This window comes from Alexandromys fortis, unplaced genomic scaffold, assembly GCF_014885135.2.
Source record: "Alexandromys fortis isolate MF-2015 unplaced genomic scaffold, M_Fortis_MF-2015_v1.1 scaffold_7, whole genome shotgun sequence".
NCBI lineage: Eukaryota > Metazoa > Chordata > Mammalia > Rodentia > Cricetidae > Alexandromys > Alexandromys fortis.
In genome coordinates this window covers 5943253-5959936 of record NW_026067920.1, presented here as the reverse complement: position 1 = coordinate 5959936, position 16684 = coordinate 5943253, and the positions used below count along the sequence as shown (strand labels likewise).

Genomic DNA, 16684 nt, shown 5'->3' with positions numbered 1-16684 from the left:
CAGCCAGATTTTTTTTCTATAAACCTAAATTCACCTAAGTATTATGAAGCTGAAGGATGCAGAATACGGGCAGAATCTAGTCCCTAGTAAACACTGATGATCTAAAAACAGCAATGGCTGAACATGGGCAAGGTCACCCTGCTCTGATATACCTAGAACTTGACCTGTTGCTGAGTCCACTGCTGAAACTTGAAGAAATACCCCACACACTACCTAGCCACCCCACCCCAGGAGCCTCCCTCCTAACCTGCAAGAACCACCCTCAGCCCCAGGTAGTGATTTCTCCTTTGGCTGCTGTGGGACTGCCAACTGCCCCTTTGTTTCTAGTCCCCAACAAAAGATTTTGGGAGGATCCATCCTAAGTCCTCTACGTTGGAAAGAATACTAAAGGAGAGAAGACATAAAGGGATCAACTTGCCGCTTCAACCTTAAGATGTTATGGCGGCCTTGACAGTCGGTGCGGGGGCTGAAGTTTGTAGCAGTTCAGCCATTACTACCTCCCAGTGACTGGGCCACAGTGATCAAGAAGGCAGAAGTATGGATTGGTACTCGGGGAGCATTCCTGGCACTACAAAAACGTGGCAAGCAGAGTTGTGTTTTGTGTTTATATAAGTCAAATGCAGAGCAGTTTCCCACAGTTCATACACAGGTGTCAGAATGAGGTATATAAAACATACACAGAGAAATACTTTCATAGAAAAGTCGGAAGTAGTACTCTTCTCTTTCCCATAGTCAGTTCCACCATGGGAACCCTGAGGTCTAGGCCCCCTCAACAGATGGCTCCAGAGAGCGGCCCGGGGAAGGGAGTGGGCCGCACCCACCCCTCTCTGTGGTGGGCGGTAGAGGGCGTCTGGTTGGGGAACACTGCCCAGGCCAGGAAGCTGGGCACCCCTGGCCATCCAGATTTTGCTTTGATGCAGACACTTTTCCCTCTCTGGAGACCCTGTGTCTGAAACTTGGAACCCCATAAGGTCCTTCCCAGTGCTTCAGTGATTGTTTTGTATAGGTTGCAATCCTAGCCCTATGGAAGGCACTGGCCTGGAGGCCATCAGGCTGCCTGTGAGCCAAGATGTATTGTGAAGGCAAGCCCCTCCATGCCTTTGCTACCTAGCCTCTGGGCCTACTCTAGGTTCACAGACGCTGATATGTGTAATTCCCATGGGTGGACTGGTTATTCTCTTATCAGCACAAAATGGAGAGAGACCATCTGGATACCAAAGTCTGAAGCTGGAGGCAGAAGCAGGCCCTTGTGTGTCTTCCTCAGCGGAATGTTTAGTGCAATTCTTCCCTTTCTTTCCTTACAGAGCAGGAAGAGTCCCTTGGGCCCAGGCCTGGCCCAGAGTTGTCAAGGCACAACACTACCAGCAAGCTGGAGCACGCCCAGCAGCCCTCATCCAGAACCCATTTGCAGCCCAAGTTCTGACTCGTGTACAAATTCACTTCTGGTTCTCAGAAGTCAGAAGGGACCTTCCATCCCAAATACTATATATATAAATGCTGCCTCGTGCACGACCTGTTTGACCTTAACTATGAATAACAGTATACGCCACTCAAGTTCCTGGGTGACGAATGGAAAGGCAGAGACTGAGGCCACCTTAGGTGTACAGCATAGAGGAGCCTCGCCAGCTCCCTGTCTTTCCCTGGGTCAGGCAATGTGGAAGCCCTTATTTGCCACAGCACCACTGTGGCAGTCGCTATCCAGGGGCAAGTCCACTCCAAGGGATAGCAAAGGAGCACTGAGGGACCCTACCCAGCCTCCTCACACTCACCCATAATGCTCCCTGCTTCTGCTTGTGTCATGAGGAGTCTTGTCTCCCGCTCAAAAGAAAAATGGGATAGGGTTTTAACCACAACACAAAATATAGCTCCTCCCAGCTGCAAGAGTGTGGCCTGTCCTGTACCAGTGTCTTCATGGGCTCCTGCCCATTGAAGGGGCTCAGGCCCCAGGGGTGCCAGCGTGGCTCACAAGGAGGGTGCTGCCCTCCTGAGGGTCAGCGGGAGTCTGGTTGCTGTGTACGACAATGGTCTTCTCATCCATGATCTCACAGGTAGGGTTAGTGAAGGCAGACAGGGGCAGGGTGATTCGCTGCATCTCCCGCTCACATGATTTCTGCTCATGTTGCTCTTTCAGGTCCTTCCCCCTGTCAGGAAAAAAAAACACTCAAATTGTGCTCAATTAACTTTACCAAAGCCTGAGCAGGAGCTCGCCCTGGTGACAGCGAATCACCTGACCAAGCCAGGACTAACACTGGCTAGTCCGTCCTCCTGGCCGCCTTAAACTCCATAAGGCCTTGCTGCCGGCTCTTGTCTCTGATCCCCTACTGTAAGGTGGGGTGGCTGCTGCATGAGACTCAGTGGGGATAGTGTAGAAGGAACTGAAAGAAAGCAGGCCTTTGTTTCCAGCCCAGGGGTCCCAGAAACCTAAAGACCTACCCTAGCTTCATCCCTAACCAATGAAATTGTCCAGAAAACGGAGCAGCCCACCCTGCTACAGGACTGCCTTCTTGGGCTGGTGAGATGGCTCAGCCAGTAAAGGCACCTACCACCAAGCCTGATGACGTGAGTTCAGAAGAATCCATCTCAAGCTGACATCTGACATCTACAACTGCAGGAGCAGGCATGCTCCTCTCCACCACAAAACAAGTTTGTGTGTTTCAAAGACTGCCTTGTCATCCTTTAGTCCTGAAAAGTGGGAGCCCAGGCTGGCAGTGAACTATTCCCAACCCATGCAGAGACAAAAGGATTCAGGGCTGCACCAAGCAAGAGAATACAACGAAAATGGCTATCAAACATCTCAGTCACTGCCTAGGATTCCTCCTGATACTTAGTGACTCATCTGAGCCATAGAGTCGCTCTGCTTACATAGACGACTCACGCCTTGCCGGGGATGAATGGATGTGTGTATTATGTACGTATGTATGTACAGATCATCTCACGTCATTCTCAGTTCAGCCCAAAGACTTAGTTCTTGTTCATTCTATAAACAAAGAAATGGCCCAGTGCATTTAAGGGATGCTCCAACGATGCAGGATAGGCTCCAACAAGTTTACTGTGCACTGACTGCTGTTAAGAGTCAGCCCCTAAGGCACAGTGATACAGGGATTCAAACTTAGGTCTTTTTTGTTTGTTTTGTTTTTGGAGATAGAGTTTTTCTGTGTAGCCTCGGCTGTCCTAGAACTCACTCTAGGCCATGCTGGCCTTGAACTCACAGAGCTCTGCCTGCCTCTGCCCAAGTTCTGGGATTAAAGGCGTGCACCACCAACCACCTGGCAAACTTAGGTCTTCTTAATGGACATGTATGACGCTTTCCAATGGACCCCTGCCCACCCGCCAACACACACACACACACACACACACACACACACACACACTCCAATAGACTGCGTGCCAGAACCAGTACAGAGCCCGGGCAGATCCTTTGAAGCCAACAACTTAGGCTCAGCTGCCAGGGAAACTATCTGAAGGAGATATGAACTAAGTGGGTGATAAACACAGGACTCTGGGGTAGAGGCCAGAGCAATGCAACGGAGGAGGGAGTGATCTTTGAGTGAAACTTCCACCACAAGTCTCAATAAACTCAAGAGTGAGATCACCCCCAGAGGGACTGCGAAAGTGGGAGGATGAGAAAGTCAACAAAGGTCCTCTCTCTGCTCATGCAGTCGCTCAAGAACACCACACTGAGTTGGGCGGTGGTGGCGCACGCCTTTAATCTCAGCACTCTGGAAGCAGAGGCAGAAGATCTCTGAGTTCGAGACCAGCTTGGTCTACAGAGCGGGTTCCAGGATAGGCTACAAAGCTACACAGAGAAATCCTGTCTCGAAAAACAAACAGAAAAACCACCACATTGGTGTTCATCAACAGTTGAAACAAGAAGGCCCTGGGCGAGGCGAAGGCCTTCAACAGGCACTCAACATGGTGCTGGAGAATGGGAAGGAGATGTGGACCCCCAAGAGTAATGCACAAGAAGGCATCCACGCCAGTCAACAAGGACGGCTACATCTCCAAGACGGACCTGCCCATTGTGTGCTGTGGACCCCACTTATCCCAGGCAAGCAGAGTAGGGGCTGCTTCCCTCCAGGAGAACCTGCTCCCTGCTCTGCCCTGCCCTGCCCTGCCCTGCCCTGCCCTCCAGCTGAAACAAAACAAAAAGCAGCACGGGAGCCTGGTTCAGATCTCAGGGACATAGCTCTGATCCGCTGTAGTCTGCATCCGTCAAGTGATGTACAATGAGAAAAGCTGGAGAACAGAGTACTGGAGGAGACAAGTGCGCAGAGGCCTCGGGACTCTTAATTAGCCACGTCTCTCTGCTGTGGATCCTGCTCAGCCTATTTGGGACGTAATAATCTTCAGAACCCTGGATATTCTGGAAGAGTCGTCCACCTGAGATATGCTCTGATCCCAAATGGAAGGTCACAGGAGGTCAGTAAGCTCATCTTCCTATGGCATGGGGCAACCAAGTCTCTCAACATGTAAGCCCAGCCTAACCCACTCTTTCATTAGCATCTGTCCTGGGGATCAGTTCCCACAGCAGAAAACCTCCCGGAGCACCTCAGGCAAAGATAGGTACACGATTCATGAAGAGGGGGTCCTCTACAATAACCACTCCCTTCCTCAAACCCTGAGTCACCCGTGGAGGTGGCTGACCGCTATCTGCATAATAAAAAGCCACGTTCTAAAAGAGTGCTCGTGAATGGAAACATTTGGAAGGTCTGGGTTTAATTTTGGTAAGGGATCCTCCTCCCTAAGCTAGCAGCGATTTGCAAAAATGAAAATTCAAGTATCTTTTGCCAGAGGCTAAAATTCAAAGTCTACAAGAAGGATGGAGGAAGAAGGCAAGCCAGGAACCCATGACTTCCAAAATACCTAGCCAAGGTACCAAGGGTGTCCTATCACCCAGCAAAAGAGCACAACTACACCTTTGATGGATGCCACACACTTTACGCAAGCAGTGTCCATTGCCTACATGAAGAAGCCTTGCTTTCCTCCGCTCCCTCGCTTATGAAGCATGTATCTGTAGCCTGCTAGCAGCTGGTAACTGTCCCTGTCCGGCCTCATCACACACAAGTCTGGGAGGCGCAGGGCCGGAGGGGGGGAGGGAGATTATTTCTATTCATGGGGAAAGCAGGGCTGGAAAGGCAATCTGGGGTAAAGGAAGCAGACAGTGTGCCTAGTCTAGATTGGCCTCATCCATTTAGGAACCTGGAAGCATGCCTGACCCCACGTGCCTGCTGAGTCCTGCCTGGGAATCCTGGAGATGAAGTAGCTGATGCTGCCAGGCCTGCTAAACTGACCATTAGGTGGCCCAGAACCGTCTCCCTGCCGTGGGGGTGGGTGAGAAAGTCGGGCTGTTGTCGGGCTGCCAAGATAGAACAAAGGCTTATTCACCGACTCAGCTTCTCTCCCAAGGGGGTGAAATGGTGTTGACTTACTGTTTCCCTCCCTTTTTATCAGAGAATAAGAGCTCCCTGCAGAGCTAAGACAGCACTCAGCAGGGACAGGGAGCTACCCCAGCCAAGGGCTTAGCCACCTCGTGGCCAGAGTTACAAGGACAAAGACCCAGCCAAACAGTTCCTTTCTACCCCCACCTTTAGCTCTTCCTCGCAGGAGGAAGCCTGGTGCCTGCCTACCCTTCCCAGCTCTGGAAAGCTCCCTCCATCAGCCAAGTCCATGGCCTGCAGAGTTCAAGACTTGCAGGAATTATCCTGACTGCTCTGGGGCCAGTGCAAGCTGGGCTGGCCAGAGAGAAGAGGAAACAGAGCTGCTACCTGCCTCTGGCTTCCTACCCCAGGGTTATGGAAACAACGGAGCCTCTTCGAGGCAGTGCAGGTTTCTTCAGAGATTACTCTGAGCTGCTGCTGTTTTCTGAGTCAGAAGCGATGCTGTGCCACCCCGCTGCTCTGTGCCACCAAGGTGGCTACTGTACACCCAAAGCACCCTGATTCCATCCTCCTGAGACCCATGTGCCCTCTATTATCATGTCAGACCTGAAAAGACTGAGAAGGGGGTGGGGAGGGAGGGAAGTGTAAACCAAGAGCAGAACTGGGATTTAAACCAAGCAATAGTTTCCTCTACAGAAATATCAATGCTGGGAGGTCATCAGAGCTCACGCCCTACCTGGGGAGTAAGCTGGGACCCACAAAAGGTAAATGATGTGCTTAGTGTGTGGCGTCCACAAGTGGAGGGAATTCCAGAACAAGATCTTGTTTCTTTTGCTTTCCAAACTCAGTCATTCTTTGAAAAGTTTCACTTTTTCCTACTGTCCTGAGAAATTCAAATTTAAATGAGGCTACTGGGCTTTGCTGGACTTTCTGAAGATAATCGACAGCCAGGCATGGTGGTTCATGCTTCATAAATTCCAGCACTCAGGAAAGCTGAGGCATAAAGACCAAGAATTCCTGGCCATGGATGGAGAGACAGCTAAGCAGGAAAGAGCATTTGCTGCTCTTTCTGAAGACCCAGGTTTGATTCCCAGCAACTACATAGCAACTCACAACCCTCCAGGTACGCACATGGTGCTCAGACATACATGCAGGCAAAATATCCACACATATAAATGAGAGAGAGAGTTCCTAGCCAGCCTGAGTTACACAGTGAGAACCTATGTCAAAACAAGGAACACACACATAACAAGAACACATGGTCTAGTCTGAGAACCTAGCACCTGGTACTTTAACTCTTCTAGGCCTGGGCTCCTCATTAGGAAGAGCCTTGGGCAAGAGCAGAGAAAGGCGCACAGCAGGGCCTGACTTACCAAGAAAGCATGAAACAAAGAGCTGATGCTGTGATTTCTATCTGATTATCATCCTGCTGTTACAATGTTTAACAACACTTGTGGATAACCGGATGTATGGGGAGAAATATCCCCACTTAACAGGCACGATATCTACCAAGCAAAGGCTGCCTGAAAAGGCATTCACCTTCCAGCTCTTGCCCTGACATCTGTCCCCTAATTGTGAGGAGATGGAGGCTCAGAGCTTGTTTCTAACCCACATGTGGTTTCCTGTTGAACAGGTTGTTCTCAGAACATGTTTGCTAAGGAAAAGGGTGGTCCGAGGTTAGTGACAGTCTGGTGACTTACTGCCTTCCCCCGAGTTTACAGGAAAGTAATCTCAAGGTCACATGGCAGTCCCATGACAGTCGAAAAGAGTAAGACAAAAGAAATAAGACCTGGTTTCTCCACTGGGCACCAGCTGGGCTTGGAATTAAGAGCAGTTACTTTAAAAAGAAAAGAAAGAGCAGTTACTTTGAGCACCTGGAAGGTCTGGAAACTGTCACAGATTGAATGGCAGCCAAATGCTACCAGACGCTGAGGAAGAGGGGAGTATTTCAGGGCTCAGTGCATGGTCTGGGTCAATGGCTTGTACCGGCAAAGCAACTACTCTGTTTCTTCACTTTTTAAATGAACAAGCAGGTGTCCCTGGACCGGCACGTCAGCAGTCCTTCTGTGGACACAGCCTCAGTCTGGGATGGATGCTCCCAGAACAACCTCTCTGCTCTCTGACTCATGAACAATCAGAGAAACCAGCAAAGCCATCTGTTCAGGCCAGTGGAAGAGCTGGGATTTAAACCAATCCAGTCAACAGTGCCTCCTCAGAAACATCAGAGCTGCAGGGTCATTATCATCTCGAACACCCCACCTAATGAAAAGTGAATAACTCATCAAGTACCCACACTGTATAGATAAGCACAACAGGACTAGGAACCATTTCCCAGGTGCTGTGCACTGAGCTAACACATTTGCCCCCCAGGAATGCTTTGGACTAGTAACAAGAAACAACCTGCCCGGTCACCCAGATGGCAGTCTGTTCTACCATATTCTGGATGTGAAGCCACAGGCAAGGCACCTACTTTTTCTTGTTTCAAGTTTCCTCAGAAAACTGGGAAGAACAGCATTTGTTTCATAAACGCGACTATGAGCATAATGGGGAGGAAGCAGGATTCAAAGTTCAAGAAGCCATGTGGGGCCATAGTGACGCATGCCAGGCAGATCTCTGTGAGTTCGAGGCCAGTCTGGCCTACAGAGTGAATTCCAGGACAAGCTCCAAAGCTACAGAGAAACCCTGTCTCAAGGATTCTGTGACTTCAAGGCCAGGTTGATCTACCCAGAGAGATCCATGCCAGCCAGAATTATTACATAGTGAGACCCTGTCTCCAAAAAGGAAACAACCAAAAAACCACCACCACCACCACCACCACCGTGAATGAAATCAACAAAGAGCTCAAAGTCAATTTTTGCTTTACAGTGAATTCAAGGCCAACCTGAACTACCTTGTCTCAAAACAAAAGGTGAAGCTGAGGCGAGCCATGCGTTTGAAGCAGAAACAGCAGGTGACATCTGTGGTTGCTGTGGTAATTATCACACTTCCTTTTCAGTCTGCAATTGGGCTGAACTCAGAACCTCTAAGAATACCCTGGGCTTATAAAATGATGGCTGAGAGGCACTTTGATATGACTCAGACAGTGGCTCTCACTGCTGGACAATGCAGTCCGCTGTATCACTTCCTTTATAGGGAAGGCTTTTGGGTCAGAGAAATACAGCTGATCCTCGGGGCTGGAAGTCAGATACCCTGTTTTGTCCAACAGCCAGCCCTGTAACAACAGTTTGGACTCAGAACCACACATCACTGATTACGAGACCTGCCCCATGGGGCTTTGTCAGGAGACCTTTCAAAACAAGCATTCCTCCTGCCCTCCAGCTGCAAGTGTGTCCCCGCTTCTCAAGTAGTCTCCTGTACTCCCCTACGGGATAAGGAGTGGCGATGGGTTTCTTTTGTCACCTTTCTTCTCTTCACTAAAGACATCCCACTGAGGAAATTTTAAGCCCCAACTGTGAGACTGCAAGACCAGGAGCTAGGAACCTTCCCAGTAGCAGAATGTTTTGTTTTGACACATGGCCTCACTCACAATTCAGCGTCTGCCTGCTGAGATTAAAGACAGTGTCTTAGGGCTGGAGAGGTGGTTCAACACTTAAGAGCACTGACTGTTCTTCCAGTGGACCCAGGGTTCAATTTCCAGCACCCACAGGATAGCTCACTGTGTGGAACTCCAGGTCCAGGGAATTCAGAGCCACTCTCTGGCCTTCCTAGGCAATAAGTGCTCATGGAGTGCACAGACATTCATTATATACAGACAAAAACTCAAGAAAAGAAAAATAACTCTTAGCCAGGCGGCTGCACTCAGAAGGCAGAGGAAGGCGGATCTCTGTGAGTTTGAGGCCAGCCTGGTCTACAGCCTAAGTTCCAGGGCTACGCGGAGAAACCCTGCCTAGAAAAAGAAAAAAAAAAAAAAAAAAAAAAAGACTTTTTTTTTTCTCCCTCCTCTTCTTCTTCTTGATACAGGGTCTCACAGTCTTCAAACTTGTAAACCCCCTGCCTCAGTCTTCTGAATTCTGGGATTATAGCAGATATACATCATTGCACCCATCTTAGTAGCAGATTTTTTTTTTTTTTTTGGTTTCTCTGTAGCTTTGGTGCCTGTCCTGGAAACTAGCTCTTGTAGACCAGGCTGACCTCGAACTCACAGAGAGATCTGCTCTGCCTGCCTCTGCCTCCTGAGTGCTGAGATAAAGGCATACACCACCACCGCCCGGTGTAGTAGCAGAATTTTAAAATTTGACAAAAATGAATCTAGTCTCCTTCAGAGCATGGTGACATGTGCTCATAAATCCCACTACTCAAGAGGTGGAGGCAGGAGGATTATGAGTTTGAGACTACTCCTTCAAGCCCAGTCTGAGCTACAGATGGAGACCCTGGGCGTCGGGGGAGGGGGGTGTCAGTATTTAAGTCCTTGCCCTAGTTGTCTAAGGTCACCTGGCAGTGATGAAAACCAGATCTCTGCTCCTGAGCTGGGTTTTCCTTCTCCTTTGGAAAGACACCTAGAAGCCAATATGACATTGTGTCTCTTCTGTAGCCCTATTTAGAGAGAGCCAAGAAGAGAAAAGACTCACCTCTTGTAAGTGTAGCCCAGGATGATGCCAACTCCGATGGCAATGATGATCACCATCATAGTAATGCCCAGCACGTAGCCTGCGGGGGACAGGACACAAGGTCCTATTAGCCACACCCCAGACAATCAGCAAATGACGTCATCTGATGAATCCCAACCAAGGCGACCCTACCCAGAGTTCCCAGATCCTTCTTCTCCTTGGAATTCATCCTCACGCGCTGACTGATGCCAATCACTGACTGCACCTCTGCTGCCTCGCTCCTGGCTGGCAGGACATTAGCAGGAGGAAACACCTGTGCCTCTTTGTCACCTGGAGCCTCAGACTTCTCTTCCAGCTCGGTTGTAGCAGCTGGTGGTGCTTGGGAAGCCGTCTCTGGAGCTGAGGTGAGAAGAAGCTCTCATCAGAGACTGCCCGGAGTGCATTCTACAGCTGAACCTGACCTGATTGCTGGGGGCATTATGGGAAGGGGTTCACCCTAAAATGCTCTGCTAGACTGAAACCAAAGCCTGTCCCCGGTCAGGCGTGGTGGCGAACACCTGAATTGACACACTCCGGAGGCAGAGGCAGGAGGATCTCTGTGAGTCCCAGGTCAAGCAGAGCTGCACAGTGAGACCGTGTCTCAAAAATAGAAAGGAAAAAACAACTCCCCTGCCTGCCCCAGGGGCAAAATGAAGCCTGAAAGGGAGGGGATGTGGTACAAGGCAAATGTGAGGAAAGCATCTTCAGGAACAACTTCTCTCCTGCCTCTCACTTGTCTCTTCAAGTCCTTACTATCTTCCAACACCCCAGTTGGATTTGCTGGAGGATGTCGCCACAGACACAGCCTTCACGTCAGGAGACAGTCCACACTGAGCGCAAGATTCGTGCCAATTAGTGTTAAGGGCACGAATAATTGCATTTATTCCTAGAGAACTGTCTTAGTTATCTTAAGCCTAAAAGCTTTGGATACAAATCCGGATACCCCCACAGCCTCTGGCAGGTCTCCGAACTTCTGGGTGACTCAGTTCCCTCACACTGCTTCTTCCCGGAGAAGTGTGAGCACGGTGTCTAGCTCACAGCAGACACTACACACAGCAAAAGCTGGTGCTGCGCTTCGCTGAAGAAGCAAGCTGCCTCCCACCGTTGTTTACAAGTGCTCGCGGAGGATGAGCTCACTCCGAATGCCGCGGCGGCCAATGAGCTTCGGGCTCCGCGGCCTGGAGATAGCTCTGACCAATCAGACGGCGCGGGGGTGGGACGGGGCGGGGCGGGCGTCGTGCGGCCGCACGTGCGAGGCGGGTGCAACCGCCGCTGCCTCGCGCCCGGGGGGCTGGCGTCCTCTCCCCCGGGATCCAGGGCGGGTACCTGGACAGCGCACGTCTTCGCAAAGCCGCTTCTCAGGGACGCCGGTGTCGCTGCTGATGTAGCACCAGGGCCCGCGCGGGTCCTGGTCCGGGTTCCGGCAGTAGTTGTGGTTGCCGGGGCCTGAGGCGGAGAGAAGAGACGTCAGGGACCGCTGGCCGCCGCCCTCCAACCCCGCCCGCCTCCCGGGCGGACACTCACTGGGCTCGGGGGGTGACCCGCGGCCGCCTTCCGCGGCCAGCCAGTTGAGGCAACGGAGACCCGGCGCGGGCGACGGTTGGTCCTCTCGGTACAGGTGGCCGCCGTCCCAGAAGCAGCCTGTGAGGAAGAGCAACCCGCCCGGGACCTTGAGTGCGGCTCTCTGGCCTCGTGGGGTGGAAAGCCCTGTGTACCTCAGAGTGAAAGTGGGAACTCCTGTCATGCCCCTAGCGGCGTCCGGTCACAGGCAACACTCAGAGATTTAGCTTTTTTTTTTTTTTTTTTTTTTTTTTGAAGCCTACCCAGGTGCAAGGTGTTGTTACTCTTGGATTTGGGGCCGCTGTGGAGGTGCCGGAGGGCTGGCTAAAGTCGGTCTGTGGAGATTTTGATTCTGGGCAGTCAGACCTGGAAGTCATCCCAGTGTTGAGAAGTCCATGTTATATAAACTGATGTTCCCTTCTCCGCGGGTACGGCCACCTTCTGCTAGTTTAACAGACACCACCAGCTCCCAAGAGAATTCCACAAAAGCCTTTGATTTAGTGAAGCCAATCATTTGAGACTTCAGCTGAGGGAATCTGCCACATCTCTTCAGCTCCCACTCCCCTCAGCGGAGAGCCACGGGAGGAAGCTGGAGAGGGGAGGAGGTCTGTGCGCCTGCCACATCAAGCAAAAGGACTTTAAAAGGGCAGGACTCTGGGGACCAAGCTCCATCCACTCATGCACACGGAAAAGGGAAGAGAAAGTGACTTGTCTTTGTTCTTAATGGCAAAGATGGAGCTGCAAGCCTCTGGCAAGGAAGGAGAGAGAGGGGAGAAGAAGAGCTTTTGTAGGATAACAAGAAAACAGCCAAAAGCTTCCTTCTCTGTCAGCCTAGCCACGTTTGGGAAATCGGGGGGCTCTACCCGTTCTGCTTCATTAAGTTGCTGCAGAAAGAAAAAAAAAAAAAAAACAATGTAATCTCACCTCCAGATCCATAGGCTCCTTCCAGAAGCATGGTGCTGAGAAGAAATATATGTACCGCTGCCAACAGCATCCTTGCCTCTTCCGGCTTGCAGGTGACTGAACAGCCAGTGTCCGAATGGGGTCTCCTTGACAGCAGTTTTGCCTCCTAGTTCCCAGCCTTGCAGTGAGACCGGCCCTTGTTATGCTCGCTCTTCTGGTAAACAGCCTCTCTTTAGAACTGGGAGCTTCCCAGCTAGCTTGCTGCAGCCGAGGTGTTTGTCAGCTGAAAGGCGCCCCCTGGGTCCTAAGCCTCCTAGACCATACTAGATCACTAACCCTGAGCCAAGAGAGGAACTCAGCCAAGTCAAGAATGACGAGAGGTTCAGGCTTTGCTTAGAGCAGCAGATCCATTTGCGACCTGCACGACTGCATCCCCAGAGCTTTTCTTCTTTTTTCCGTCTGTGAGTACAGAGCCATTGTGTCAGAAGGCATCGCGGAGTGGGCTGGATTAGGGCTAAAGCCCAGAGCAGTAGTGAGAGAGGATGCTGATTACAAAAGCAGGAGGCATTTAAGAGCACATTGGCAGCACAAGTAAGAATATTGGAAACAACTCTAACCATATGTATGTATTTAAACTGTACTTTGCCAAGGTCAGGTCAGTCACATTCCTTTACTCACATTTGAGGTTTGGGGTACCCATATGTAGTAGGAATGCGGAGAGGGTGTCTTGAGTTGAAAATGCATGTTATACAAACACTGGGATTGCTAGCTGTATTGTAAAGTCTGCCCTTTCTACGAGCCCTAAAATTAAGTAAAATGCCCCCCCCCCAACGGTCTGTAGGAAATCCAGTTGCAGTAATGCATTCCTATCCTTAAACCACATCCACCACGTAACTTGGGACTTTTGGACCTAGTTTGGCTGGCAGTTGAGGTTCCCAAGCAGCCTCAGTAAATTGAGAGAGAGAGCAGAGTGATTTGCCAAGACTACCTTGTGACTCAGGCAAGTCCCAGAATAGAAATGGGAGACTCTGTTTTGATCTTGCCACAATAATGTAGGGAGGGGAAAATAACACTGCTAAATAAGTTTTATGGACTTTATCATAGTAGAAAGCTGACACGATTTTAACTAATTAGAAGTGATTGAATCCTGCCTGAGGTGTCTTTTTAAAAGAAAAACGTTTATTTTTATTTGTGTGTCTATCTGTGTCTGCACTCAGAGGAAAGCTTCGGGTCCTCTAGAACATGGGTTCCAGGCAGTTGTGGGCCATGGGATGTGACTGATGTGTGTCCTGGGAACTCAGGTCCTCTGGAAGAGCAGCAAGTACTCCTGACCTCTGAACTGTCTCTCCAACTCTCCTGAGGTGTTTTTTTTTTTTTAAACAACATTGTGTCAGGGTTGAGAAATGGTTCAGTGCTTAGAAGCACCTGTTCTTGCAGAAGATCCAGGTTCAGTTCCCCTCACTTAGCTCAAAACCAACTGTATCCAGTTGCAGGGATCCAGCACCCTCTTCTAACCTCCAGACACCAACCTGGCCCATATCACACATGCTGACCAAACACTCATACAAATAAATGCCCCCTCCCAAAAGAATTTGCATGTATGTGGGGGTGGTACCACATGGGGTATGTGATATGTGTCTCTGTGTGATAAGGAAGCCAGCGCAGGATGTCTCCTGTCTTACTGCCTTGACACAGGATTTCTTACTGAAGCAGAAGGAGGACACTTAGGCTGGGCTGGCTGGCCAGTGACCCTCCTGAGAACACTCAAGTCCCGGGGACCCTCCTCTCCATGCTCCCCAGTGCTGGATTATAAGGCTCACATAGCCAAGCCTGGCAAAATGTGTGTGCTGAGGATTTGCACTCAGATCTCATAAGTGCAGAGCCATGTCCTCTTAAACACCTCAGTTGATAGTGTGTTTGATCCCTAACAGCACAAACTGGGTAGGGGAGTACAACCCTGTAATCCCAGCTCCGGATGAGGAGGCAGGAGGATCACAAATTCAAGGTCATCCTTGAGTATGAACATAGGGAGTTTGAGACTAGACTAAGTTGTGCAAGACCCTGTCCCACAAACTTTGAGCTGGGCGGTGGTGGCTCACGCCTTTAATCAAAGCCAGCCTGGTCTCCAGAGCTAGTTCCAGGATAATCACAGCAGTTACACAGAGAAACCCTGTCTTGGAAAATGAAAAGAAAAAAGAAGGAAAAGAAGTAAGAAAAATTACATAGCTTTCCCATTTATGAAAACATGCTCATAGGGTCATAGGGAGACCGGATACTGTAAACTTAGCTGTTAAGCATGAAATAGTTGGTAAGTATAGACCAGAGGTATTTAGATTTTATTATTATTTTTAAATTATGTGTATGTGTGTTTTGGGGGAAAGGGCTTGCTACCTGGAGAAATGGCTCATGAGTTAAAGAGCAATAGGTGCTTTGTATCTAGGCCTGGGAATCCAACACCCTATGCTGGCCTCTGTCATACCAGGCATGCAAAAATATATAGACAAATGCAGAAAAACATCCATACAGGCCTGGCAGCAGTGGTGCACACCTTTAATCCCAGAAATAGGCAAGCAGACCTCTGTGAGTTCAAGGCCAGCCTGGCCTACCAGAACTAGTTCCAGGACAGGCTCCAAAAGCTACAGAGAAACCCTGTCTCAAAAAACAAAAACAAAATTCCATACACATAAAATAATATAAAATGCTGGGCAGTGGTGGCATGTGCCTTTAATCCCAGCATTCTGGGAGGCAGAGACAGGCAGATCTCTGTGAGTTCGAGGCAGCCAGAGATACACAGAAAAACCCTGTCTTGAAAAAAACTGAAATAAATATAAAACAAGATTTGCCAAAACCTAGCATGAGCATAGTACTGACTTACACAGAAGTTTATCAAATACTTTATGAGCATAAACTTTGAAAAGAATCTGTGCTTTACTTATAGTGATGGTGTTAAAAAACATTGAACAGTTTGGCAGAGGTGGCTCACACTTTTAATCCCAGCACTTGGAAGGCAGAGGCAGATGAATCTCTGTGAATTCAAGGCCAGCCTGGACTACAAAGTGAGTTCCAAGATAATTGGGATTATGTAGAGAGACCCTGACTTAAAAGCAATTTGGGATAGCCAAGAAAATTGAATGAAAATGAGGACACAGCCACTCCTAGTTATGGTTGAGGAGAAGGTTTTGTTGTAGATGTGAGGGAGAGCTCAACCAGGGGCATCTGGAAGGTCTGGAGGGTCCAGACTGAACAGGGCCATGAGAAGGGACAAACATAGGACCTGTTTACATATAGGAAACTACTAGAAGCCAGGCACGGTAAAAAACAAACAAACAAACAAACAAATAAATAAATAAATAAAAATGCCTGTAATTACATCACTAGGAGGCTTGGCAAGAGTATCCCTAAGTTTAAGGCTGTCTTGGGCTATGTAGTGAGATGCTGTCCAAAAACAAAACCAAAAGAGAGGGGAGCAAGGGAGAGAATGAGAGAATGAATCTGGCAAGATGGCTTATTGGGTAACAGTCCTGCAAGCTTGAAGACCTGAGTTAAGAGTCCAGGCATTAGACTGAAGGAGGACATTGAGTGTCTTCCTCTTTCATGCCACAGCAACTCTAATTTCCCATAGTGTTTGGCGCCTCTTGTGATGGTCCTCACACAGGCTTCAGGAATGGGACAGCATGATAGCCCTAATCCTGGGGTCTGTGGCTCTTTAACTAGCTCCCTGGAATTCTTGTGACTAATGCCGCCCCCGTCCCTCCCCGCTTTCTTTCAGGTCCTCTTGAATACTGAACACGCACTTCATTGTTAATTTCCAGCCCCTTTCTTCACTTTCTTGATAGTCCTATGTACAAAACTTTAAATCTTGCTAAACTTCAGTGCGCTCTTAAATGGTCTTAATACCCTAGTGGAAAACTAATAGTCCATAAAACTGTCTATTTTTGGACTCTTAGTTTTATTCATTGAGGTACACACATCCTCTATACCAGTACTGTATAATTTTATTAGCTGAATAAATGTTCATTTTTATTAACCCGCACATTTTAATTTTTTAATATTTATTTATTTATTTATTTATTTATTTATTTATTTATTTATTATGTATACAATATTCTGTCTGTATGTCTGCAGGCCAGAAGAGGGCACCAGACTCCATTACAGATGGTTGTGAGCCACCATGTGGTTGCTGGGAATTGAACTCAGGACCTTTGGAAGAGCAGGCGATGCTCTTAACCTCTGAGCCATCTCTCCAGCCCCCCACAT

The 16684-nt window shown here is 49.2% G+C and overlaps 1 protein-coding gene across 2 annotated transcripts; it reads right to left on the bottom strand.

Annotated features, from left to right (window-relative positions):
* Positions 1-591: 591 nt before the first annotated feature.
* Pik3ip1 (phosphoinositide-3-kinase interacting protein 1) lies at positions 592-16409 on the bottom strand. Of its 2 annotated transcripts, none has more exons than XM_050140961.1 (6): positions 12449-16409; positions 11489-12139; positions 11291-11410; positions 10118-10324; positions 9947-10025; positions 592-2141 (listed from the first exon to the last, which is right to left on the bottom strand). In XM_050140961.1, exons 2-6 carry the CDS (start codon positions 11706-11708, stop codon positions 1937-1939), a joined length of 831 nt encoding a protein of 276 aa, XP_049996918.1. In that variant the 5' UTR covers positions 11709-12139; positions 12449-16409; the 3' UTR covers positions 592-1936. The 2 variants fall into 2 exon arrangements, with proteins under 2 accessions (XP_049996918.1, XP_049996919.1); XM_050140962.1 differs by having other exon boundaries at positions 11489-11605; positions 12449-16404.
* Positions 16410-16684: the final 275 nt, after the last annotated feature.

Excerpts from the sequence above, each read along its gene's own strand:
- Pik3ip1 (XM_050140961.1), bottom strand. The coding sequence starts at position 11,708 with ATGACAGGAGTTCCCACTTTCACTCTGAGGTACACAGGGCTTTCCACC. Across the intron at positions 11,411-11,488 it reads CGGGTCACCCCCCGAGCCCA|GCCCCGGCAACCACAACTAC; the intron begins GTGAGTGTCCGC and ends TCTCCGCCTCAG. Across the intron at positions 10,325-11,290 it reads CGAAGACGTGCGCTGTCCAG|CTCCAGAGACGGCTTCCCAA; the intron begins GTACCCGCCCTG and ends TTCTCACCTCAG.